The sequence below is a fragment of the Bathycoccus prasinos genome (assembly GCF_002220235.1).
Source record: "Bathycoccus prasinos genomic : Chromosome_2".
Lineage (NCBI taxonomy): Eukaryota > Viridiplantae > Chlorophyta > Mamiellophyceae > Mamiellales > Bathycoccaceae > Bathycoccus > Bathycoccus prasinos.
Genome location: NC_024007.1, coordinates 560,058 through 585,130, shown reverse-complemented (window position 1 = coordinate 585,130; position 25,073 = coordinate 560,058). Strand labels below are relative to the sequence as shown.

Sequence of the window (25,073 nt, the reverse complement as noted above, 5' to 3'; positions counted from 1 at the left end):
GATTTTACAAAGTTAAAACAACGATACACATATACCATCACATATACCATCACGCTGTGACAACGATAGTGTGGTAAAACGAATATACTAATTTATGGTTCCGAGCGCTCTTGTCGCGCGCCTACCTCCTCGCGTTTGCTGTTGCAGTTGTTCTACTGGAAATCTCTTCGCGGCCAACGCCCGAGTTGGCGCGTTTTTCTTCTTCGCAGCTGCCGCGCCGGGTTTCTTGTTTTTACTCATCGAAAGTATTGGAAGAGCCTTCGCCTTTGCTTTCTTGTTACTACTAACCTTATTTCCAGCCGGGAATTGGTGGAACTTTCGCTTCTTATGCATCTCGGCGCCGAGCGAAACGGCGTGCGGCCCTCCTAGTCGTCTCTTAATCAAGGAGTCTTCAACTTTCTCGTTCGCGGTGGTTTCAAACAGAGTGTATGCGTTCAAATCGTCTCCCGGAGAGGAGAGAAACCGCTTGATAAACTCTGATGAAACGACGAGTGCGGCTGGATACGCGTCCATGGCTTTTTTGACGCGTCCGGATTCAGCTTTGTCTTCGTTACAAACGATGATATCGACGGCGTCTTCTTCTTCATCACCGGAGTCTCTGATGGCCATCTTGTCTTCGTGAGACCTCGTCGCGTGGACGGTTAAACTCGCATCCCCGTTTGCGGAAATCGTTTTTACGTTAGCACCACCAACGCGAAGCACGTCGCACACCATTTGATGTTCACCTTTCGCGTTGGCGTTGGAGCCAAAGGATGCCACCGCGACGTCGAGATTTGAAAACGGTTTCAAGCTATTCATTGTCGATGACGCGTCCGCGCCGCGGTTTGTGGTCGATTTCGATGCCGATGCGTGCCAACCGTGCCAAAACTTTGATGCTGACGCACAAATCAACTTGTTCTCCAAGCCTTTACCGCCTTTGAAAAAGTGCTTGTCATCGATTATCGGCATCGAGTCTTTCGAGCTGTTTTGCGCCTCGCACTCGTCCAGGTACGTTTCGTTCAAGACGTGCGCACCGCTCGCCAAAGCGGCGAGAAACTTTAAACTACGCGTACCACGAACGCCAAAAACGACATGCGTGATAGATTCATCCCAATCGCGGCCGGAGGAAGAGTACGGAATGTTGAGTTTCTTCAAAACAGATACGCGCTTCTTGAGCTCTTCGGTGTTGAAACCAGAAAGCGCCACGCGGACGACATTTGACTGCCTTTTCGTTGTCCCTTTAGTAGCACGCGCGCTGTAGCTCCGCTTGACGGATATGTGCATCACCGCCTTCTCCGTCTGGTCCGCTTTCCGCTTCCTTTTTGGCGCTGATGGTGGTGATAGTGACGTAGATTTCGTCGAAGCAACTGTCTTCGTCGTCGTCTTCTCCTTCCGTTTGGCCGAAGATTTATCGACGACTTCTTTCGCGGACATTTCGAGCGATTTGCGTTGCTGCTCGGCCGTAGGTGCACTAATCCGAGTCGACTGGCCTCTTCGCTGTCTCGTCATTCGCTTTGCCGGAACCGGCTCCAAAACCGGAGGTGCTTCCTCCTCCTCTTCAGCTTCGGCGACGTCTACTGTTGTTGTCGCTTGCGTGTCCAGAGCCGTCTTATACCCGCTATTGTTCGACTTGGAGGTTGACTTCTCCATAGAACCGCTTATGTAATGCTTTCTCTTTTCCGCTCGCTCGTGTTGGTCAGGTTCTATTTCTTCCAGTTCTTCATCCCTCTCTTCTTCCTTGTTGTTGTCGTCGTCGTCGTCGTTGTCCTCCTCCTCCTCCCCACGTGCCGGCATAGCTTCCTCCTCGACATCTTCTTCTCCCTCTTGTACCTCTTCGTCTACGTTCTCTTCATCTTCACTCGTGGGTTCCCAGGTTTGCGTCGCCGCAGGTGGCTGCGTCGCAAGTTGTGTCGCGAGTTGAGTGAGGTCTAATCTTTCGTGTGGAGACTGTTGCAGCTGCTGCGAGTTATTCTCTTTCCTCGCCGATGGTTGCGTCGGCACGCGCTGCGTCGGGTCTGGTTGCGTCGGACCCGCTAACAATTCGAAAAATCCAGCAACAACTTGACCGATGGTTCTATCCACCGACTCTAAAACTACGTTCGGTAAATTTCCCGGCCTTCGCTCTGGAAGCGTTACGACAAAGTTGTAGTCCTGGATGATCTTCGTGCCGTTGTTCGTCATGAACATCTCTCGAACGGCTCTCGGGGTATAGTTGTACCCATAGCGCAAATAAACGTTCACGAACGTCGCTAAAAGTGCATCTGGATCGTCGCTAGTGTTCGAATCACGCAATGTCCCATTCTGTGCGCGTTCAAGGGCTAGGCGCGACGTCACCGCGCGACCGAGTGGTCCGCGTTCAGCATATCTTTCTGCTTCGTTTAAGCACGTCAACGCGTTCGCTCGAATTTCGTCAAACTTATCGTCACCAACGTTTGTAGTTTCTACATTGAAACACACCGCTTTGAACGTGTCACTGTTCAATTCTCGCCGGCTTTGGTGTACTTTATGCTGACCTTTTGAAACATCGATCAACTCGACGCCTAACTCTGGCAGACCGAAGTCGTGTTCAATCTCTTCCACATCGCGCAAAACTTCAAACACTCGTTCGCCTTTAGACACGCGGTCTATTTTCGCTCGGTTATTATACTCGTCTGCTAACGTTGGAATTTTTCCAGCCATTAAGAGCTCGAAGAAAGCATCGTCGTCCGTCTCTTTACACAAGGGACCGTCGCCGTCGCCAAAACGCGGAAACGAGTTTGCCATCGCGAACGTTCCGCCGTTATTCAACGCCGCTTCGACATCGTCCGCATCCGCGAGCAAACCTTGGAACTCGTTTGAAGATTTCGAGTGCGTTGGATCGATGATGTTACGGACGCATCGTTCGACTTGCTCCGGTGGGAGATTGTTGTAATCCGGTGACGGATATTTTTTTGAATTCGCCGATGAAGGCGCCTCTTCTTTTTCTTCTTCTCCTTCGTGAGCAAGAGCTGATGGTCTCGCTTGTGCCTCCGTCGCGGGGATTTCCGTCTCTTCATCCTCCTTCTCCTTTTGCGCGGTCGTTCTCCCCACGCTCGGTTCCGTCGGCGTTTCCGAGACTTTGTTCACCCGTATCTCGTATACGCTCGGTTCTTCTTGCGTTTCTGTGTTGTTACCGTTCAACTTCTTGAGCGCCTCAAACCGAACGCTCTTTGCGCTTTCGTTATTACTCTCGTCACCCTTTTTACCGCTCGCGTTGTTGTTAAGATTATACTCTTTCATCTTCTGCGCGTTCTTCTTTACGTTCACCACGGCCACCACATCTTCAATCGCATCTTCAATCTCTTCTTCTTCTTCTTCTTGTTCTTCTTCGGCTTCCGAGTCCGGCACCACGTCCTTCTCCTGCGCCAACCTATCCTCCTCCTCCCCGCTCCTCATGTACCTCGAAGCGTCCACTTTCTCCCCACTCACGTAACACGCCTCCAACCACGCGTGACTGACAATCGTCGTCCCATCCGACACCGCCTTCTCGTACTTCTTCCCTTCAAACTGATAACAACACAAGTGCGTGCACGTTTTATCGAACGGCTTCGAGTACTCCGCGCCTAACCGCTCGATGAGCGACTTCACGTCGTTCCTTCTTGGCCCAGTGTACGAGGTTTGACAAATCTTCAAACCTTTCAGTATCTTTTCCGACGTCTTCGGTGGTCGGAACAAGATGTTCGAATGCACGTCCAAGACTTTTTTTTCCTCGACGCTTCGCCTGGCGAATTCAAACGTGCACTTGACAGGTGGTGCTCGTTTTTCGTCGTCGTGGACGAATTCAAAAAACGAATCCGCGTCGTTCTGCGACTCTTCCCACAAGGAGTTGTATTCCTCCTCGGATCGGCACACGACGTGCGTCGCGTCGTTCGTTTTTAAGGCGAACGATTCGGTGACTTTTGTGCATCCTAACGCTTTCATGCGTTTGGAAAGCGCGCGGATTTCTTCGTAATTCGTCTCCCCCTCGTTTTCGTCGTCGTTGTCGTCGTTGAAGGCGAAAAGAAACGACGCGTCGGCGAAATGTTTTATCCTCGCGTTATTAGAACTTTCATCACTGCTCCTTTCTTTGTTGTTATTATTGTCGCTCATGATGATTTTTAAATGATAACGATACTCTGCGCACGAAAAACCTTTCTTCTTCTTCTTCTTCAACAACAAGCGACGGAGATACAGCGCGCTAAAGCGTGTCTTACAACAGAAGAGAGACGAACGCATTTTCAAAATTTCTTAGTAAGCTTAAGTAGGGTTGTAAACCCTAAACATTTTTCGAAGCAAAACCAACGCAGAAAGTGCTCGTCACATTTTCAACATCACGATGCCAATATCGTCGCCCTCTTTGTCCTTTTTGAAGACCATGCCGAACAACCTTCTGCAAGACAACACGAATAATACCACCACCAACGGCTTAACGTTGATGAAGCAGACGGGAGGAGGGGTTCCATCGAGCGAGACTCCCCCTTCTGCTGCTTTTGATACTAATGTTGGAGCAACATTGGAAAACAAAGATTTGAATTTTGAAAACATGTGTCCTCCCGATGCGACGGCGCCGATGATGCGTGTCGAGGAGGAGGAAGTGATGATGGTTCCGACGACGGGAGAAGAGAATAAAAAAGAGCAGCTCGCTGAGAGAGAGGTGAATGCGACGAATGCTACGAATAATACTAATAATTTCATGGACGATTCGGACGACGAACTCACCGAGGAACAAAAAAGAGTCATCGCCGAACGCATCGCTGCGTTGCAAAACCGGTTTAAAAAATTCGAAGAGAAGAGCACGGAGAACAAAATCGAAGAGTTGGTGATGCAACACGGACACTTGAATTTGAACGAGAAAGAAGCGTTTATGATTTTAAAAGTGTGCGAGATGAACGAACTGAACGCGGAGGAGAGATTGAGACGCGTGGACGATTTGTATCAAGACGCGGGAGAAAGTACGGAGATGTATTTACTGCGTATTTTGGATACGGAAACTGGGCAGTTTTTGACGCAAATACGAGAAATGGTGAAGGAGGAAGAATACGCGAAGCAGACGTTACAGAAGAATAAGAAGATGCGGACGATTTCGGAACAACGCATCGCGAGGAAGATTAAACGGTTGTCGAATAAGAAGTTGTTCGACGAGGACGGGAATGAAATCGTGGACTCGGATTTGGAGGCGTGGGAGGAGTACGATAACGAACAGTTTTTCGAAGAGTACGTGGAACTGCCGCCGAAGAAAGAGGAGAAAGTGGATTTAGGGCCAATGTTGGGCGAGGACGGGAAAGAAATGGTCATCGGGAAAGACGAGGCGTTGGACGGAGTGAAGTTTGTCCGACACGAGAGGAAAGCGCCGAACGGAGAGAACTTGGAGAAGGGCGCGCACACGACGGCGCGGTTAAAGTTGGACGACGCCGTGGCGAGAGCGAATGCGGTCATGGAAGCGCAAATGAAAGCGAGAGAAGAGAAGAGGAAGGCGAAAGAGGCGAAGCGATTGGCGAAATTGGCGGAAGAGGAAGCGGCGAAGACCAAGGAAGAATCAGTTAAAGCGGAGCAGAAGAAGGAGGACGTCGGGATGGAAGAAACGTTCCTTGAGCCGGCGACTGCTGGCGAAGAAACGAAACCAGTCGAAGAGACCACCGATGCTACAAAAGCTTTATCTAGTGAAGCTATGGACGCCACAGTGTCAGGTGACGATACTGTTCCACCGCCACCGGTATCAGCAGCAGTCGATGCCGATGCCAACTCGGACGATGACTCGGACGACGACATCGAAGCGCCGCTCGAAATCGACGAGTCCGAGCTCTTTGCCGGATGGTCCGAAGCCAGAATCAAAGGATGGAAGAATCGCATTAAGAAACCGAACGCGTACTACTACCGTTTCAACGCCCCGGGCGAACGCCAGGCGAACGGCGGCTGGACGCCGAAAGAGCACGAGCAATTCATGGACACGTTGGCGAAGCTTCCGGACGGCAAAGCCAACTACGAGTGGGGCACGTTCTCCATCTCCATCCCGGGGCGAGTGGGCTACCAGTGCTCCAACTATTACCGCTCGTTGGTGAAAAACGGCGTCGTCCAAGACGAAAACTACATGTTGGACGATAAGGGTGAGTTGCGCTTCAACTTCAAAAACAAAGGATTCGACCGAACTACGATTGGTACTAAACCGGCAAAAGTCAAGCCGCCGCCGAAACCGAAGAAACCGAAAATGCGTCCTCCTCCGAAAATCAAAGCACCGAAAATGAAAAAACCGAAGAAAGAACCAAAGAAAAAGAAGAAAGACCAAGGCGACGACGACACGAAAGGTGATAAAACTTTCCGATGCAGCGTCAAAACCGGTGAAATTCGCCGATCCAGTCGAAACTCTGGCAAAGAGAAGCGAAAATACTCCGACGGCGGCGAGGGAGAAGACAACGAGGACGAAGACAACGAGGACGACGAAGACGGCGACGACGAAGGCCCGCCAGTCTTGCCGGCTGGATTCTTGGACCCAATCACGCGCATGCAAATCGAGGAACCGGCGGCAATCTCGCCGTACGGTCACGTCGCTGGTTACGAAACCTGGTGCCGAATCCTACGCAACCCAGAAGCGCCGGACACGTGCCCGTTCACCAAACAAAATCTGAAACGTCGCCAACTCGTCAAGTTGACGCACGAGAACATCGCGGAGTATTTGGATAAAATGGTCGACGTGCAACAAATGCACTGAGCGTCTGAGGAGTCCGAAAAACGAACGAGAGAGAGCGACGCATCGAGAAACAAACGCGAGGCGAAATGCTCGCGGAAATACTGTTACTATAACTACGGCGTGAAATATTAATCCGCGCTAAAACTAATACAACTATTCTAGAGGAGACATGCACAAACGAATTTCCCCTACTTTTTATTGCACTTTCTCTATGTCGCCGTCGTCATCGTCGGACAACACGAAACGCGAGGGTGGCCTCAACGAGCAAAAACACTCCTTCCGTCTTCACCAGAGAGTCATCACCCCGACGCACCCGACCGAGGGCGATTACATCTCCTTGAACTTCGAACAGTTTTTAGTCTTTCTCGCGCTCGTTTTTCTGGCGTATAAAACGTTCAAATCGTTTCGAGAGTTGAAGAGTTATTTGAAACTGTTGCGACGACCGGGCGGGGACATGAGGGTCACGCACAGGCAGTATAACAGCGAGGAGGACGACGACGGGTTTGGGATTGTCTTGGACGACGACGACGACCGGGACGGGGACGGGGGAGGCGAGGCAAAGTTAGATTAGAGTTGCTAGGTGATTTTAGAAAAGTTGGGAGGGAGATGTGTACAGTAAGTCGATTTTTTATACTGTATAATGTAATATCGTGTATGTAGTCTTATAATTCGAATGCGTTCTTCTTAATACAGGAAATGGCGAGTAGTAGTACGTACGCCTGCTCTGAGATTTCTCTCTCGCTCTCTCTCTCTTTCTCTCTTTTATATTTTTTACGTTCTAGGCGCTCGCATTTGGAAGACGTGAATGTCCTTCGCTTTCGCGTCGATGCCGGAAATATTTTGCGGCGTGATGAGAATGAACTGTCTGCTTAGTTCCTCGTCTCCTCTCGCGAATTCCAACAGTGAGTTCATGGAAACTTTACGCGCAACTTCGTCCATGAAAACGTCGAATTCGTCCATGGCGCGGAAAGGCGATTCGCTGAGTTCTCCCATCGCTAACGTGAGAGCGAGCGTGGTGAACGATCTTTCGCCGCCTGATAGTCCGTTGATGTTCGTGACAGTTTTGTTCTTCATCTGCACATTCATCGTCAACGTGCGATTCGTGTAGTCAACGTCCAATCCTCCTCCGCACCCGGGTTTTTTACTTAAGTGAAAACCAAAGTTACCAGAGACTTCTCTTTTTACGTTCGTGGCTACCTCTTCAAACGCCAACTTCCGTTTCTTCACCAGCTTCGACAAGAGGTTCTTTGGCTCCTTCGTGTTTTTGAGTGACCTCTTTGTCTTGTTGAGTTTACTCTTCGCCTCGTCGAGAAGATCGCGCACCTCCTCGAACGGTTGTTCGTGCATGGCCTCTTCTCTCGCAATTTTATTTTTAATAGACTGGATGTGTTTCTGGGCGGCATCTATGCCCTTGTAAACGTCAAACTCGGCTTTGTGGGCCTCGGCTTCTTCGAGCGATTTGATACTCTCTCCAGTTTTGTCGCTTTTCGTACATTCAATGACATTCTTTTCACTCTCCACGAATTCCAGCTTTTTTTCGTCGAGCATTTTGACTTTTACGTCACGTTCTTTCATCTTCTCCTCTTTTCCGTAAGAGAGTTTTTTAAGCGTCTCCTCCTCCGTTTCGATTTTTCGAACGCAAGCACCGAGATCTGAATCGTACTTGTCGAGTTGGGCTGATAAGCCCACCTGGTTATCGATGAACGAGTCGAGTGCAGCTTTCTTGGCAACGTAATCTTCTTTTTTCTGCACGTGATCTTCCATTAACACGCGTTTCTCGTCTTCGCTATTTACCAAAGCTTCTTCTTTTTCTGCCAACTCGCGCTCGAGTTCTTCCAAATCCACTTCCGCCACATCTTGCACAGCTTCCTGCACTTCCTGTTTCTTATTTTGGTACTCGTCCAACGTCGTCCGCACGTTCCGCACGATTTTGAGGCGTCCGCTTTCAGTTTTGGTCTGCTCAGCTTTCGCATCGCTCAGTGCTTTTCTCTCCCTTTCCATCGCTTTCTGCGCGTCTTTCATTTCGGTTTGAATCTCAACAAGCTTTGACTTAGCTTTCCCGATTTCGGCTTTCTTATCCTTGATCAGACGAACCGGAGAATTGAGCACTTGTCGTCTGAAGGGTTGCACTTGCTGCGTACCTCCAATTTGCCTGTAGCTGCGCATGTCCACGGTCAACGCATACGCCACGTTTTTACTCTTCGGGTGCTTCGGTTGGCCGAATCTGTGGTGCACGATCGACGCCGCTTCCTTATCGCTCGTAGTCAACATAACTCTTTCAACCTGCGCTTTATCAACCAGATAATTGAACACCGCGTTGTTCTTGAAATCTAAAACGTCCAAAACAGTTAAAAGCGAACCATCCGGTGAGTTTTCCTTCGTATTGTGTCTTGGCGCATCAAAGTTCATGCAAGCAATCACCGGAACCTTACAATTTGCATCCTTGGCGATTTTTTGAAGAACGCTAACGTCTTTCGCCGAATGGACGAGAAATTTCTCAAACTCACGTCCGCAACACTCTTCAACGCAAAGGCCCCATTTATCTTGCTTAAGCAGCACGTTTGCACCAACCGGTCCAATCGGCGGTCTCGAAAACTTATTCTCGTTCTTCTTAATGACGTCTAAAAGTTTTGGCACCCACTCGCCGAATTGAGCGTTGGCGTCCTTGCTCGCGTTTTCCATCCTTTTAATCGTCTGTTGCTGCTGGTTCACGCTTTGCTCTTTGCCGCGAATTCTATTAGAGATATTTCTAACCTCAAAACCAGCCTTTGTGACGCGCTCGTTCACTTCTTTCACCGCCGTTTCAAACGCTTCCTTCTCCCCGCGCGCTTTTTCGTATTTCACTTTCGCCGCGAGCAACGCCGCGTCGTTTTGACCACTCGCATTTTGTGTCGCCGACACGGCTTTTTCCTTCTCGGTTTCCAACAACCGTTTCTGGTTATCGCGTTCTTTTACCTTATCTTTAACGTTCGCTTCAGCCCCGTCCATCGCTCGCTTTGCGCTGATCATCATACGTTCAGCCGTTTTCATCGAGTCTGTGTACTCCTGCTTCCTCAGCAAAGCTTGGCCAATCTCTTGACTTTTTATTTTCTCTACTTCTTCTCCCAATTCCTTTCTCTTGTTCTCGTATTTTTCCTTCTTCGCACCGCGAGCTTTCAACTGGGCGTCAAACTGTTGCAATTGTGCGTTGGCCTCCTCGATCTCTTCCGTCAACTTGTCCATTTCAAGCTTCATTGCGGCGACTCCGGCCCACGGAAACAAAATACGAGCCAAATGCAACTCTGTCGACAACTTTCTCTTCAACGTGAACATCTGCATCTTCGTTTCCAAATCTGCCACCAACGATTCCATTTCTGGAATAGTTTGTTCTTTTATTTTCAAATTCTCGCCCATCAGATCCAACCTATCTTTCGACGTTTGCAACTCGCTCAACACCGATTCCAAAAGTGTCGCTTTCATGTAAAAGTTGTATTTATCTCGATCCTTCCCGGAGCTCAAAAACTCTCGACTCCCATCTTGCGTCATCACGCAAATAGGATTCTCGCAATTCAAGTTCAAATGATCGCACATCCTCGCCAAATCCTCCGACTTTGTATACACGGTCACTTCCTTCTTCTCGCCGGCGCCCGGTCCGTGTCTCGTTTTCATCTTCATCGTCGACCCGCCCGTATTGACTATATTCTTCTCAATAATAATCACGTCCCCGAATTTCTCCGGCTCGAACGCGTCCGACCCTTCGTTCCGTAACTCGACGATAATCTTCGCGCTGTGCTGCCCGGTTCGAATCAAACCTTTCACGCCGTCTTTACTCGTCCTGTTTGTCTTCCTCGCCGAGGTCCCCAACGCTAACGTCAACGCGGTTAACACCGCCGACTTCCCGGACCCGTTCTCTCCGGTGATAAAGTTAATCCTTGGACCTAAATCCACGAGCAAATGTTCGTGGCACATGAAGTTCTGAAGACGGACGGATTTGATCGTCCCGGGCATGATTTCAACCGCGTCTTCCTCGCCTTTCTCCAACTCATCTTGCGTTCGCTTTTTTCCTTTTTCGCCCATGATGATGATTTTACTCTCTAAATTTCTTTGCCTTTTCTTCTTCTTCTTCTTCAAAGAAACGAAAAAGCCCACCGCGCGAACGCTGCCAAACTGCGGCTACTCGTATCGTATCACGACCACCGACTCTTTTCTCGACCCCCACGACAAAACACCGCGCGCGCGCGCAAGTCTGAAATGCAAAATCCTTCTTCGTTCTTTTTTTGAAGTCTTCTTCTTCAAATTTATTCGAAGCGAAAAGAAGCAAGATTTCAAATTTTTTGAAAAATTGACAAACAAAGAGGTGGGATTTAATTGGTCGAATATATCTTTCGATTTGGGAAAGAACGAACGAAGCACAAAAAAGAAGCGAATTTGCTTCAAAGAAGAGTTGTTGTTTGTTCTCGCTCTTCTGCGTCCGCATCTGCCGCGAAAGCGCTCGTTTGCCTCTCTCTCTTGCGTCCCGTTGTTGTTATTGTTGATAAAGCAAAAATGACGGTATTACACGCGACGAGTTTACGAACGACGCGTTGGAAAGAGAGCCAGTGCTGCCACTTCAAGAACGATGTTTTAGGAGGGAGGAAGAGGAAGCACCACGTGCACGCGGACGCTTCAAAGTGCGAGCAAGTGCACTCGTATTTACACACGTCTCCGAAGAGCACGATTTTGGAGCGAGCGTTTTTGGAGAGGTACTGGACGTTTATGGTGCACACGTTTTGTCCGAAATGGCTGGCGCCGAATTTAATCACCACGCTCGGCTTGTGTTTCGTGATTCTGAACGTGTCTTTAGTTTTGTACTTTTCGCCGGAGTTGGACGGGTCTTCGCCGAATTGGGTGTACGCAGTTTGCGCGGTGGGTTTTTGGATTTATCAAACCATGGACGGGATGGACGGGAAACAAGCGAGGAGGACCGGGACTGGGTCGCCGTTAGGGGAGGTTGTCGACCACGGGTGCGACGCGTTTAGCGCGTGCGCGTACGCGACTATTTTGTGCGACGCGTTTTCGTTCAACGCCAAGACGAATCGGTTGTTGGTGTGTGCGATTACGAGTTGTGGCAGATGGAATTTTGGGTTGGATACGGTCACGAGCACGTATCAAGGGTTGTTGCCGATTAACGATTTTGACGCGCAAGAGATTCAGATTATCTGTCAGATTGTGTTTTTGCTCACGGCGTATCTCGGACCGAGCGGATGGAAGGAAATTAATGTTCCGGTGCCGACGTTCGTGAGTCCTAGCGGGACGATTCCGGTTGGTTTGCTCTTCATGGGTGTGGCGAGTATTGTTTCGTATACGACGAGGTTTATAACCGTAGTGAAGACTGTCAGGAAGAGAAGACAGGTGAAGAGTGGAAGCGTTGCGACGGGAGAAGGTAAACGCAGGACATCGACGAGAGCGCAGATGAAGAAGAACGGCGGTTTACCACCGCACTGGCCGCAAGACCGTTCCTTAGCCGCGGTGTATTTGACTGTTGTTGTCATCGAGTTGTGTTTCTTCAACGCCGTTTATCATTCGAAAAACTTTATAGCGGCGCACATCTGCGCGTGCGTCATGTTTACCGAAGTCATGGTTCGCGTGATGCAAATAAGAGTGAGCGATCCCAACTTTCGCGTGTTTAACTGGACGCACGCGATAGTCGCGTACGTCGCGTCGCAAGTAATCGAGAAGACGGACGACGTCGGGATGGGTACAGTGATTGCCGTAGCGTTGGCGACCTTTTTCTACCGATTCTTTCACTTGGTCGCTCAAGTTACGGGTTGCTTGGGATTGCATCCGAACATCTTCGTGATCAAAAAAGCTGCCGGGAATCACAAGAAAGGGAAAAAAGGACATTAATGAAAGTAATACACATCGATGCCACGCACGCGCGCGACAAATAATAATAATACGTATCCGAGTGGTGTGTTCTGTTAAAATAATAATAATAATAATATGAAGTACCGCATACATATGAAATGATCCTACTGTTCGTAAATGAAGAAGGTGACGCTCTCTTACACTCTTTCGCACTCCAAGATGCGAGAAAAGTAAAACGACGTCGCCGTCATTTGTCTTCTCGTCACGCGAAACCCAGCCTTCTCCAACGCCTCTTCGACTTCACCTTCGTCGTGCAAGTACGCTCTGGTCGCTTTACTCGGCCCCGGAAACAATTCCCCAATTCTCTTCAAAATCGAATACGCCAACGTTTTCGGCGCGAACGAAACAATCAACTTCTTCTTACTCAAAGAAGCCAAGTGCCCCACCATCGCGGCCACGCGATCGTCCGGATAGTGAATCATAACGTCGATGCAACTCACCACGTCGTACTCCCCAGTGCACTCTTCCAACCCCAACGCTTCAAATTTCGGCGCGACAGCTGGCGCCTTCGCTCCCGCGGCGATGCTTTGATTATACCTCGTCTCCGCCTCGCCAATCATACTCGCCGAAATATCCGAAGCGCTCACGCCGGCACCTCTGTGCGCCAACGGAATCGCCAAAGACCCAGTCCCAGCGCCGGCATCACACACCGTCATCCCGTCCATATTCTCCGGCAACCAATCCAAAATCTTATCGACCGTCTTTTGATGCCCTTGACGGATGTCCAATTGTACTTTGTTCACCTCGTCGGTTTCGCCGTAAATTTTCTGCCATCTCTCGAATCCAACTTTATCGAAATAATCGCGCACAGAAGCGGCTTCGTCACCACCGGTCGTCTCCATCATCGACGCGCGTCGTTTCGACGGATCGGTGAGCACTAACGCCGCACCGGCGGCACCAATAGCCGCGACGCCGACAACCGCCGTGGTCACCGCAGATCCGTCCGCGAGGTCCGCGATGGGTAACGCCGACGAAACCAAGGAGGAGGATCTGTTTTTTTTCGGGAAAGACGATGATGATTTCATCGTCGTCGACGCGCGAGAGGACGAGGACGACGACGGTGCGACGAGAGCGGTGGACGCTTTCGCAGATGCGGCGAACATGATGCGCTGCGTGTTCTGTTACGGATGGATGATGTTCCTCTCTCGCTTTATTTGGATGAGAAAAGTTTGTGGGGGGAAAATTGAGAGATATCTTCGCCGCTTGGATAAATAAAAACAACGCAGAGAGAGAGATGCAGAGATCTTCATCGATTTAACCGACGGACGACTTTGGGTTTTCGATGGGCAGAAGAGCAGCTTTTTCTTTTCCGCGAAAGCGCAGAGGAAATTTTTTGAGACGTTTGTGCTTTTGTGTTTGTTTTAAAATATTTGGGGGAAAAAATACTCTCATGAGAGGACAACTTGACCGAACAAAACACACGCGCGCACACACAAAGAAGAAGAAGAAGAAGAAGAAGAAGAATTAGAAGACGCGACGAAGAAGAATGCGCTTTTACGCCGCCGAAGAGCGCGAACGACGACAAAAGCGCGAAGAACTTTCCACGATCGGCGCGCTTCCCCCGATCACACCTCAGAAGAAAGGTAAGAAACGTATCTTTTCTCGAAAATACACGAAAAGCATCGCGTTCGCTCTCTTTCTTTTCTCTCTCGAGATACACATCGAATGAGGTTTAGGAGAGAAGCGAGAGAGTGTTCAAATGTTCCGACGATGATGTAAAAAATGGGCACTTCGTTTCAATGACTTTGCCTTTGGTGGCGTTCGGTGATTACAGATACCTCTTCCTGAGTCGGAACCGCTTTCTCTACTTCTCTCCCTCTCTTCGCGTTGTTTGGCTCTTTCGCTTCGTTCGCGTCTGACATTTTCTTGATCCCGACATCATCTGCACCTCTCCGTAACAGACGAGCGCGAAAAGCAAGCGCCACCACCGGCGGTGAAAGCAAAACTCGGCAGTATACCGGGCGTTGACTACGAGCTCCTTCTTCAGAAGTTTAAACTCTTCGACCACGACGTACAACGCTACGGCCCGACCGCTGGCTTGACCAGACGCGAACGCCTCGAGTCGGCGATGGCGCGAAACCAAGCGCTCGATGAAAACGCGTTGGCCGTGAAACACGCGCTCGAGAGTAAAATCGTCGACGAGGAGAATCCAACGTGGAAGTACAGCGTTTGGAAGAATAATCCTGGTTTGGATGTGGACTTTTAAATAGTTTGTTTATTAGCTTTTACATCGCGCAGTTTTAAAAGGAAACGATTTTGCTCGTATTTTCCCCATTCGACCAAGACAGCCCAACGTTTCGAAAATGTCGTCTTCCGCGACGACGAGTTCTCCTCCTCCTCCGTCGTCGCACGAAAGCGTGGTTCGAGACCAATACGACATCGTTCGAGTCGCTGAATGGATCCACGTGAACGCGTTCCATCGAATCGCGATACAGGTTCCCGACGAATTACTCAAAGACGCCGCCAGCATCTGTCGCGCATTGAAACGCGAGTTGGACGCGCGAACGACGACGGAGGATGACAAAGATTCCACGGACGAGGGGAAGAAGAAACGACGAGAAGTGTTTGTTCTCGCGGACACGACGTTTGGTTCGTGTTGCGTGGACGAAGTCGCGGCGTTGCATCACAACGCGGACTGCGTTGTTCACGTTGGTTTTTCGTGTTGTTCAAAAACGAGCAGGTTGAACGCGAGGATGGTATTCGAGGAGAAGAGTTTAGAGGTGGACGCGTGCGCGGAGAAGATCAGAGAGCACGCGAAGAGTGTGTTAGGGGAGTCCGTGAACGTTGTGGTCGTGTTAATGGAACAAAATCGAAGCTGGTGTTCGGAGCGGATGGAGAAGGCGTTGGCGGTAGGGGAAAGCGAAGATGGTGGGAAGGTTCGGTACGTGGTGTCGTCGATGCCGCCAAACGTGATTGAACCGACGGGAGAGGCTAGGATTGGGAAAGAAGACGAAGAGACCGTTCGCCTGACATCCACGAGTGAATGTGGGACGAACGGAGAAAACGATGACGGTAATAAAATACACGTGACATTAGGCGCCGCTCGATTAAAATACGAACGCGAGATGGACAAAGATTTCAAAGATCCGAATACAAAAGCGTTCGTTTGGGTTGGCGATGCGAACTCACCGGCGTTGACGCACGCTTTGTTGATGATATCGTCGGCGACGAGCGACGCGTCGCCGTTTCGGACGAATTACGATGTCGCGCGATATTGTCCAGAGAAGGGCGAGATTGAAGCGAAAGCGATTGGGACCGAGGCGTGTCGGAGAAACGTGAAGAAACGTAACCATTCGATTGAGCGTGCGAAAGATTCGAACATTGTCGGTATTGTCGTCGGTACTCTTGGTGTTTCGGGATATTTATCGGTCGTATCTAAACTGCGTGAAATGATAGAGTCGAGCGGACGTACGTGTTATACCGTGGCGTGCGGGAAGCCGAATCCAAATAAGTTGGCGAATTTTCCAGAGATTGAAACGTTCGTGCTAGTCGCGTGCGAGTTGTGCGCTTTAGTAGACGGGAAAGATTACTTGCAAGCAGTCATCACCCCGTACGAAGCCGCGTTAGCTTTCGGGAATAAACCTTGGATTGGCGAAATCAAATTAGATTTCGACTCGTTCGAAGAGGAAACGAAAGATTTCGACGGCGTACACGACGTTCGAGCGGAACCAACCATGTCATTTCTAACTGGAACTTTACGCAAAGACACATCATCCGCGCTCACCGGGGACGATGCGGACGATTACGATTTACACGGCGCAAACCTTTCGTCAACGCTCATGGACGAGGAAGACGACGAGAAGGAAGAAGGGGCGACGAACGACGCCAAAGCGGTCGACGCTCTCAAACTCGCCGAACGCGCCTCTCAGGCGCTCACCTTCCGCCACGAAAACCTCCACCTGAACAAAACCACCTCCACGCCGCGCTCTGGCGCGGAATACTTGCTCACCAAACGAACCTTTGTCGGTTTAGACCCGAAAAAGAAGGTGAAAAACGACAACGACGACGAAGAAGAAGGAGGAGGCGAACACCCTCTCCAAGCCGCCGAAGGCCGAAGAGGCCGCGCCGCCGCGTACGATAGCGTAGATATAAATAAATAGTATGCGAACGATAGCAGTTAGAAGAGAGATGTATGATAATAGAAGAGATGTGTAAAATTAAAGCAAAGAGATATATATAGAGCTCTCGTAAAATTTTTGCAGATGCGAAAGCTCCATTTTAGCAGACCAAAAAGCTCCACAAAAAACAAAATGCCACCGAGAAAAACCGCAGCGGCGAAGAAAGCGGCTGCAGCTGCTGCCGCCGCCGAGAAGGCCGAGAAAGAAAAAGCTAAAGAAGAAACTGTTGTCGATGTTCCTCCTCCTTCCGCTGAAGTCGGCGATAAACGAGAGCGAGAGGAAGAAGAACCGCCGGCAAAAGAAGAGGAGAAAAAAGCAAAAGTGGAACCGGAAAATGGCGGCGAGGAGGAAGTGGATCCTCCATCTGCTTCGGCGGCGGTGATGGCAGAGGAAGCGGAGGTGGCGGAGAAGAAATCACCCACGTGGACGCCGGTGAAACTCGGTCCGAAAACGTTCGACACGCCGGAAGACGCGATCAAATACATCTCCTGGTTGTTAAACACGGTCACGATGCATCAAGACTTGAACGATTACGAACGTTTGGTGGTTGAAGGGATGTTGAGGCGAGGGCACGAGGACGCGGAGAAAAAAATCGGCGAGAGCGGGATTAAATCCATACAAGTGAAGGTGCACCAGGAGCATGATTCGAAGTGTTATTACGTGGTGAGGAATGACGGGTCGAGGTCGGATTTTTCGTACAGGAAGTGCGTGGAAGGGTGCTTTCCCGGATGGGATAAAAGCAACGCGAGCAAGAGCGAGTATAAACCGGAAGGGAGAGGAAGGCACGGCGGAAGAGGCGGTGGTAGGAGACACCATGGCGGCGGCGGCGGTGGTGGTGGATACAGACGCTACTAATTTGTGATACTAAAGCTAGTCGTTAAATACTTTTTATATGCTACTATATATCTAAAACGCGTGCTATTTAGTGCGGGACCATGTCCATGGCTCGAATATCAACGATTGTTGGGAGTTTTTGACGGTGCCCTCGAAAATGCTCGCGATCGAGCTGGTTATCTGCGTGAACTTTATACTTCGCGTCGTCCAACAGCGGTATCTTTCCGATTCGTTTCTCTTCTTCGCGAAAGAATTCTTTGCACTCTTCTTTCATGTCTTTGATACTTTCGCGAGACATTCCAGAAGTGTCGAATTCACATTTCGGGCCCATTTGTAAAAAATCATCGCGGAGTTGGCGTTTAGCTTCCCTCAGTCTCATCACTTCCGCGTTATCTACGTGAACTAAGTTATTTCTCATTCGGTGTTCGCGAACGTGCCTTCTCGCGTCGTTAAAATCCGCGGAATGGTGTTGTCCGGTGGCGATTCTTTTCGCGAGAGCCTCCATCAATCGTTCGGTTTCTCTTTCGTACTCGGCGGACCCGACGCGTTCGTGCGACGGAAAAATACCGCCCGAAAACGTCGTCTCGCGACTGGAATGGAACTTTTCGCGACTATTATAATCGCCTTTTTTCGCCGCGTCCACTTCCAGTCGAGCGTTTTTCATCGACTCACTTTCTCCGATTCTCTTTTCAACACCTAATCCATCCATCATCGTCCTTTTCCTGTACCATAAATACATAATCGTCCAAAATAAGACGACGCTTATAACCACTCTCGGGACAACCAAGCGTCGCGTCCGTTTCTGCATCTTCTTCCTCGACTCGACGTAATAACTTTTCACATCCGAAGCTTTGTCCCTTCCTCTTCCTCCTCTCCCGTACGTCGACGACGCTCCGCCGTTCCTATTTTTACTACTTATCCGTTTCCTATGACTATATCTACCGTTACTCCCTACCGCTCTCGCGCATTCGACTAAAGACATTCCCATCCGTGTACACCGCTCCAAAACCAAACGCATCTTCTCCGCGCACTTCGTCAAGTCTATTTCGATCGATTTTTCCGAACTCCCAGTGATGGTTCCAAACAAAAGCATTTCATCATCATCACCACCTTCCTCCTCCACCTCCTCGTCGCTAAACGTCCCGTCGTCAAACGACACCACTCGATTCTTCTTACCAAGTCTCGACTTCGTATCTTTATCACCACCACGCGTGCCGTTCTTACGCAAAGAAGACGACATCGCCGGTTGCTTTCTCGGTGGCGTCGTCGAATCATCATCATCAAAATCATCATCTTTTTTACCTCGCTTCTCTTCGTCTTCTTCTGTATTCTCATCCTCCTCGTCCTCAGAAGAGGAAGAATCAGTCGCGCTTCGCCGAAACTCGAATTCGAACCGAGGCACTCCGAGTGCCTTTAACGCGCTCAGCATGCCATGTATATACTCGCTCTATAAAAATCTCTCTCCCTTTTAAACTTTTTTGTGATGTTTTTTTCTCCGTCTGTTGTTGTTTTGAAGCTTTTTGAGCAGCTTGAGCTCCTTCTGAGTCAGCATAAATTATCTTCACAGGAGCGAATTTATACGCATAATAATACACACACACTTACGCGAACGAAAGAACGCATTTGCAACGCATCACACGCGTTTGCACATACACACACACAAACAAACGAAAGAACGCGTTTCGGATTTTTTGAATTCTTTGGAGAAGAGATACAAATAAAAAGCGATACAAATTGGAGAATGATGTCACGGATTGGGTGTTTTCGTCGGGGGATGCCGTCTGGTTCTTCGTGTTCTTCCTCGTGTTCTTCTGCTTTTGCGGAGGGGATTTACGATGTGCGGCGACGAGTGCTGAGTAGTAGTAGCGATGTGGTGTATGGTGGCGCGGCGATGGCGTCTTCTTCTTCTTCTTCGAACACAACAACCGACTACGCGAAGCAAGCGTTTAACAACCCTTTAATCAAGCACGCTGGGGAACAACTGTTGTATTCTCGACCGAAGACGATAGCGCTGAGCGGTCCGGCTGGGTTTTTAGGGAGCAACGTCGTGGATGCTATTTTGGACGCGCACGAGTTTCGAAGGGCGAACGGGTTAGATCCAGGAGAGTTGTTATTGTTGTCCTCCAGTCCAGGGACGCTGATGGCGCGATTGACGAGTCAGTTGGGAAGTCAAAGGTTGAAGACGGTGAGAGCGACTCGGGTGGATTATTATCATCAACACGACGTGGATTCGTGGCATGACCAGCTCGGGTCGCTCGGATTGGGTGGGTGTAACGCGGTGTTTGCAAATTTAGCCGGTTTAGCCGGACCGGTTCCAGGGAAGCCGGATTCGATGATGGCGGTGAATTATCGCGCGCCGGTGGCCGCCGCGAGGGCGTGCGAGGCGTTGGGATTCGGGCATTTCGTGCAAAGCTCGACGCAAGCGACGAAAGCGGAGAGAGCCGGGCAGGTGCCGTATTCGAGGTGGAAATCGATGACTGATTATTCATTGGCGAGGTTAGAGAAGTTACCGGTATCGATCACGAGTTTAGGATTGTTGTACAGTTCGAAGAGTGGCGCAGTCGGGCAGAGAGGGGATTTGTTGAACATGACGGATTTGACGCTGTTGCCGTTGACGCCGATTATGGGCAACGGAACGGCGCCGCTGCAACCGCTGGAGGTGGCAGACGCGGCAAACAGGATTGCTTTTTTGTGTTTGACAGAGTTTAGTTCAAGGGCGACGCAACGGTACGATTTGAGGCGAATGCCGAGCGGTGGGTGGGGTTCGGGTAGCTCGAGTAACAACAACACGACAACAGTGAGAGTTGGGAGCATTAATAACACCACAGGAGACGTGGCGGCAAATAGCAGCAGCAGCAGCAGTAATAGTAGCATTAGTAGTAGTAGTAGTAGTAGTACCGCAACGTACGACGCGGACGACGGCATGAACAAAATGTGGAACAAAGACTCGTGGAAACAACTCGTCACGAATAATCAGAGGCATTACACGTTGCGAATGTACGACGCGGTCGGTCCGGAAATTATGACCATGCTCGAACTCAACGAAAAGTTTGCGAAAATCAACAGCACAAAATTGACGCCGGTGTTTGTCGATTACAGAAACTTTGAGCGCGTGCTAAACGTCGCGTCGTTGGGGAACTTGAACCGACAATTTGTGAGTCTTTTGCGCTCGGAGCAAGCGACGGAGAAACCAATCGTCGGGAACCCGAGCGAGTTTGAGCAATTACTAGGGAACGACGCTCGATTACTTCGATTGGATGAAGTCGAGAGAAACTTTCGACGTCGGTTTCCGTATTGGAGCACGTTGAAGTGGGCGTTTACAAATTACGGCGTCATAGAACCTGGAATTTCCTTAGGATTAGAGATTACGGTGACGTACTTGTTCGGTAAACAAGCTGGGAATCCGGACAATTGGATCAAAACGAGAGGCGGTATTGGCTTGGTGGCGTTATGCGCCATCGCCGGAGGATCGGCGTACTTAGGTGCCGAGTTTGCAAACGTCATCGTCGCGTTTACGCCGCCTTCCTTAACACCACCAACTCCTCCTCCGACGTCTGCATGAATGTATTCATAAACGAGTGCTCGGCGCTTCTACACCTAAATGTATTTTTATTCTCATGTGTTGTACACAACCTATAGGTACAAGAAAATTACTAAAGTACTCTAAAGCTCGTCACGATATCGTCCAACGATTGCGCCTCCTCCCCGGTACCGCGTTCCAAGTCCGTTTCAACCGTCAAAGTGAACAACACGTTATCGTGCACGCACACCCTCGTCCTCACAATTCTATCCACAAATTTCACCTTCTTCGTATAACTGACGTCGTAATACGTCGTCCCGTCCACGGTACCTTTTTTCGATTCTTTCAAAATCGCGTTTGCGCCTTTATTCCTCTGATTCTCCCCCGCTACTAACTTCTCCGCCACCGCGTCGACGTCGCCCAAGTCTTCCGTCTTCGAGAAGAGCGGTTGCTTCGTGTTCGGATCGATCGGACTGCCTTGTTTGCTCAAAGTAATCGTGTTCCCGGCCAAACCGAACCGGGAATCTCTAATTAGAAGTTCTAAACCGTTCGCACCAGATAAGCGTCCTTTATCGTAATCGACGTCTACCTCTTTGTAAAACCCAGGCGCTCTCAGCGTGAACGTTTTGAACGTGAATTCGTTGAGCGGTGGTGCAGTTTCATCCTCCACGTCTTCGGATGCCTGGACGTCCTCCCGAACAAAACTTTCCGCGAGGACGCACGATGCCGCGCCAAACAACACACTCCTCGCAACACCAACCATCACCGCTCTTCTTCTTCTTACTGGCGGATTGAGCGCGACATCACTCGTGCTCGCATCCTTCTCGTCTCTCTGTTCTTCTTTAACTTCTTTTGGATAATGAGATACAGTTGATGATTTCCCAAGCGCGCCGCACATCCCGCCCCCGTTGTGACGCCGAATAAACCTTCTTCTCTGCGGCAAAGAGGAGGATGAGGCCACTTTTACTCCTCCTCTTCCCCCTCGCGCGGGTTTGTTTTGGCAGGGTTTGAGCGTCGTCGTTAAAGCGTTCATTATTTGTTGCAGAATAAGGAGCTTTGTAGGAAAAATTGTGTGGAATATCTCGGAAAAATTGTTTCTTAAACGCCTTTTTTTCAGATTCATCCTAAAAATACACGCGCTGACCACCGCTCGAAGAGAGAGAGAGATGTGCCCCGAGGACGAGAATGAGAACGAGAAAACGCCGGGGCCGCTACTGCTGGTGACGAGGAGCTCGGAATCGGAGGAGGATGAATCGTTCGATCTCGTTTGGCAACGCAAACTCGCGCGAAGAGCGGAAGAGAAAGCGGAGAGAGAAAAGAAACGAAGAGAGAAACTGGAGAGGAAGTTGGTAAAACAAAGCGAGGAGAACGAACGGTTGCGGTGGGAAGTCGCGAGAGCGAAACGAGCGATGCGGACGATGGCGAGAGAAATAGAGAAGCTGGGAAACAGCGATGACGAAAAAGAGGAGGAGGAGGACGAAGGGAACGATCATCGCGAGGAAGAAATGGTGGCGGTGCTGGAAAAGTTGGCGGCGTGCGATGAAGACGAGGACGTATCGACGAGCGGCGAAACGAGGGAAGGTGAGGGAGAGCAAGGAAAGGTAATGCTTGTTCTCGATGACGAAAAAGACGCCGAATATTTTTGGTCGATAAACGAGGATGGTCGCATGAACGAGGATGCTCGACCTGGGCGCGATCGATGCGTTGTTGTGTCTGCGCGAGAGGAAGGATTCGGTAAACGCGAGAACGACGACGACGACGAGGAGGATTTCTTCTCCTCTGAAAGAGCTCAACGTGTCGAGCAGAGTAAAACTGCCGAATCGAAGAATAAATGTGAAATTGCAGTATACAAAGACCTAGACGATGACGAGAGATCCTTACTTGGTGGGCGAGATGCAATGGAGATTGAACCGATGCGCTCGAGCGATTGCGCGACTCACATTCTGTTACTCTTGTGCGAGATCGTGAGATTTTTACGGATGGAATGTTTGCCGTTTGACGACGACGGCGACGACTACATAGGCATCGAGGACACAATGACCAACGGTATCGAGCGAAACAAAGCAGAACGCGTACCTTCACTGGATTCGAGAAGATTCTCGAGAATGAACTCCACAGTGCTCTCGCGTTCGTCGATACACGTGCGAAGTAATAGCAACGCGACGAGTGCGAATAGGCGCATCTCGACTATTTACGATAGTAAACCGAGCATCTGTGGTGGCGTGCATAAACGCTCCACATTTTTCCGCAAGCAAGGAGAATTGAACTCTGCAAATTCTTCGCCATCGATTCAATACGACTTGTTACGGTTCGTTAAATCGTGGTTCATCAAGTCCCACGGGTCTCACGAGCTCGCCACGTGGCACTTGCGAGCGTTCGCGGTGACGTTGCGAAAACTCAGAAAAATAAATATTTGTAACGCCTCGACATCTTCCATAGCAACAAGTCACACGCCGTTGGCGAGAATGTTTTCGCGCTTGATGGGATGTTGTCAGCCTTTACGCGCGGACGAGCGAGTGTTTGTAATGACTGCATTTTCTGCGATGCTGCCTCCAGAACGAAGCGCGATGAAAGTACCGGTCTGTAAAAAGACCCAAACGCCGATGGTTTTCCTCGACGAAGCCGAACGAGGTATTCACTACGCGTTTCGACGGAACAAGATACCAACGCAACTGCGAAGTGCGTTGCGGAACCACTCGGTATCGAGCGATGGCTATAATTTTCAGGATTTGCAACAAAAATATTTTGCCGGGTTGAACGACGATCGATACGCGATTGATGTAGGAATAGCGTTGGATCTCGCGTTGACTGAACTCATTCAACTCAAAAAGATGGCTAAAGTCAAATTTTCGGAAACATTCGATGCAGTCTTTCGACACAGAGTTTCTAAACCTCTCATGCACCGACCAATCGTGAGAACTTTGCTTAAAGAAGCTGGCGCGAGCGGTGAGGAAGCCGACGCACTCGCTGCGGAAGTTTTCGAGGCGTGTCACGAAGAAACGAAACGCACGATGTTGAAACAGCGCAATGATATAGTCGATACAAATTTAGAAGGAGTAGATGCGGAGTTAGCACTCGAAATGGGTGTGCTATCGAAAGGTATCTTTGCGAAGTGTGCGAGTGAAATCGTCCCGGGCATATGCCTCAATGATACTGCCAGCGAAAACAACAGAGACGAAAACAACGAAATAATACCATCCAACAGCAACATAAACGATACAATCACGAACGAGCACACTAGCCCCATACAGTTGGATGGCGGAGAGAACTCTTCAACATCATCACCACTGTCGATGGCAACCGTCGCCGCTGCCCCCGCGTCATCGGCATCCATCGAAGTCGTCCTCTCCTTGGACGCGCTCGCGTACGCTTGGAACAAAACCGAAGCTTTCATCGACAAAACGCTCGCCTCTCGTGCAGAGACAAACTTCATCGGCGACGATGTCGTTGATACCAGTCGCTCCTCTTCTACGTCGTCCTCTTCGAAAACATTCGCGCTCTTCAAAGCCCAACCGGCGGACCCTCAAAAACGTCGAGACGTGAACGAACTGTTCGAGCGGGCGGAAAAACTCCGCCGCACGATGTCGTACGCCTTGCGCGCAGCGCGAGCGCTCTCTCGCGGCACTACTCGCAGCGCCTCTTCCTCCTCCTTTGCTTCAGGGGCATCCCCTCCCTCCTCCGCCGCCAACGCCAAATCCTCCTGCGACGAAAACGTCAAAACCGCGTGGTCCACGTACTGCGGGGCGACGTGCGCCTTCGAACGCGCCGTCCAAGCGCACCGCGCGGCGTTAGGATTGGGGCTACGAGAATATGATAGCACAGGCAATAGTAGTAGTAGTAGTAGTAGCAGGAGCAGCAGCAGCGCGTCGTGCGGGTCGTTTTGGTTTTAGTGTGTTCGCGTGCGTCACATCGGCAGTGTTTGTTTATACTCTTTCTCTGCCCTTTTCTTCTTCTCTCGTATTTTTTACCCAAAAATCCTCAAATCAGAGAAAAAGGGAGACACGCGCTGCTTCCTCTTCCCTCGACACTTTAAGCGCGAGTATTTCGTGCACTC

General features: G+C 50.0%; 12 protein-coding genes across 12 annotated transcripts; 7 read left to right on the top strand and 5 right to left on the bottom strand.

Moving 5' to 3' along the window:
• Window positions 1-87: 87 nt before the first annotated feature.
• Window positions 88-4,212, bottom strand: Bathy02g03120 (predicted protein; the record flags this gene model as incomplete). The annotated part of the gene is made up of 1 exon (XM_007514429.1): window positions 88-4,212. The coding sequence occupies one exon, from the start codon at window positions 4,210-4,212 to the stop codon at window positions 88-90; it is 4,125 nt and encodes a 1,374-aa protein (XP_007514491.1).
• A 139-nt stretch (window positions 4,213-4,351) lies between these two features.
• On the top strand, window positions 4,352-6,682 carry Bathy02g03110 (predicted protein; the record flags this gene model as incomplete). Its single annotated transcript, XM_007514566.1, has 1 exon — window positions 4,352-6,682. One exon carries the CDS (start codon window positions 4,352-4,354, stop codon window positions 6,680-6,682), a length of 2,331 nt encoding a protein of 776 aa, XP_007514628.1.
• A 190-nt stretch (window positions 6,683-6,872) lies between these two features.
• Bathy02g03100 (unknown protein) lies at window positions 6,873-7,232 on the top strand (the record flags this gene model as incomplete). Its single annotated transcript, XM_007514555.1, has 1 exon — window positions 6,873-7,232. The coding sequence occupies one exon, from the start codon at window positions 6,873-6,875 to the stop codon at window positions 7,230-7,232; it is 360 nt and encodes a 119-aa protein (XP_007514617.1).
• A 200-nt stretch (window positions 7,233-7,432) lies between these two features.
• Bathy02g03090 (predicted protein) lies at window positions 7,433-10,717 on the bottom strand (the record flags this gene model as incomplete). The annotated part of the gene is made up of 1 exon (XM_007514611.1): window positions 7,433-10,717. The coding sequence occupies one exon, from the start codon at window positions 10,715-10,717 to the stop codon at window positions 7,433-7,435; it is 3,285 nt and encodes a 1,094-aa protein (XP_007514673.1).
• Window positions 10,718-11,185: 468 nt separating this feature from the next.
• On the top strand, window positions 11,186-12,526 carry Bathy02g03080 (choline/ethanolaminephosphotransferase 1; the record flags this gene model as incomplete). Its single annotated transcript, XM_007514675.1, has 1 exon — window positions 11,186-12,526. The coding sequence occupies one exon, from the start codon at window positions 11,186-11,188 to the stop codon at window positions 12,524-12,526; it is 1,341 nt and encodes a 446-aa protein (XP_007514737.1).
• Window positions 12,527-12,684: 158 nt separating this feature from the next.
• Window positions 12,685-13,650, bottom strand: Bathy02g03070 (Mg-protoporphyrin IX methyl transferase; the record flags this gene model as incomplete). The annotated part of the gene is made up of 1 exon (XM_007514670.1): window positions 12,685-13,650. One exon carries the CDS (start codon window positions 13,648-13,650, stop codon window positions 12,685-12,687), a length of 966 nt encoding a protein of 321 aa, XP_007514732.1.
• A 1,200-nt stretch (window positions 13,651-14,850) lies between these two features.
• Window positions 14,851-16,647, top strand: Bathy02g03060 (predicted protein; the record flags this gene model as incomplete). Its single annotated transcript, XM_007514827.1, has 1 exon — window positions 14,851-16,647. The coding sequence occupies one exon, from the start codon at window positions 14,851-14,853 to the stop codon at window positions 16,645-16,647; it is 1,797 nt and encodes a 598-aa protein (XP_007514889.1).
• A 150-nt stretch (window positions 16,648-16,797) lies between these two features.
• Bathy02g03050 (predicted protein) lies at window positions 16,798-17,520 on the top strand (the record flags this gene model as incomplete). The annotated part of the gene is made up of 1 exon (XM_007514491.1): window positions 16,798-17,520. The coding sequence occupies one exon, from the start codon at window positions 16,798-16,800 to the stop codon at window positions 17,518-17,520; it is 723 nt and encodes a 240-aa protein (XP_007514553.1).
• Window positions 17,521-17,587: 67 nt separating this feature from the next.
• Bathy02g03040 (unknown protein) lies at window positions 17,588-18,928 on the bottom strand (the record flags this gene model as incomplete). Its single annotated transcript, XM_007514508.1, has 1 exon — window positions 17,588-18,928. One exon carries the CDS (start codon window positions 18,926-18,928, stop codon window positions 17,588-17,590), a length of 1,341 nt encoding a protein of 446 aa, XP_007514570.1.
• Window positions 18,929-19,390: 462 nt separating this feature from the next.
• Window positions 19,391-21,061, top strand: Bathy02g03030 (predicted protein; the record flags this gene model as incomplete). Its single annotated transcript, XM_007514727.1, has 1 exon — window positions 19,391-21,061. One exon carries the CDS (start codon window positions 19,391-19,393, stop codon window positions 21,059-21,061), a length of 1,671 nt encoding a protein of 556 aa, XP_007514789.1.
• Window positions 21,062-21,152: 91 nt separating this feature from the next.
• On the bottom strand, window positions 21,153-22,052 carry Bathy02g03020 (predicted protein; the record flags this gene model as incomplete). The annotated part of the gene is made up of 1 exon (XM_007514439.1): window positions 21,153-22,052. One exon carries the CDS (start codon window positions 22,050-22,052, stop codon window positions 21,153-21,155), a length of 900 nt encoding a protein of 299 aa, XP_007514501.1.
• Window positions 22,053-22,185: 133 nt separating this feature from the next.
• Bathy02g03010 (unknown protein) lies at window positions 22,186-24,909 on the top strand (the record flags this gene model as incomplete). Its single annotated transcript, XM_007514849.1, has 1 exon — window positions 22,186-24,909. One exon carries the CDS (start codon window positions 22,186-22,188, stop codon window positions 24,907-24,909), a length of 2,724 nt encoding a protein of 907 aa, XP_007514911.1.
• Between the last annotated feature and the right edge of the window lie 164 nt (window positions 24,910-25,073).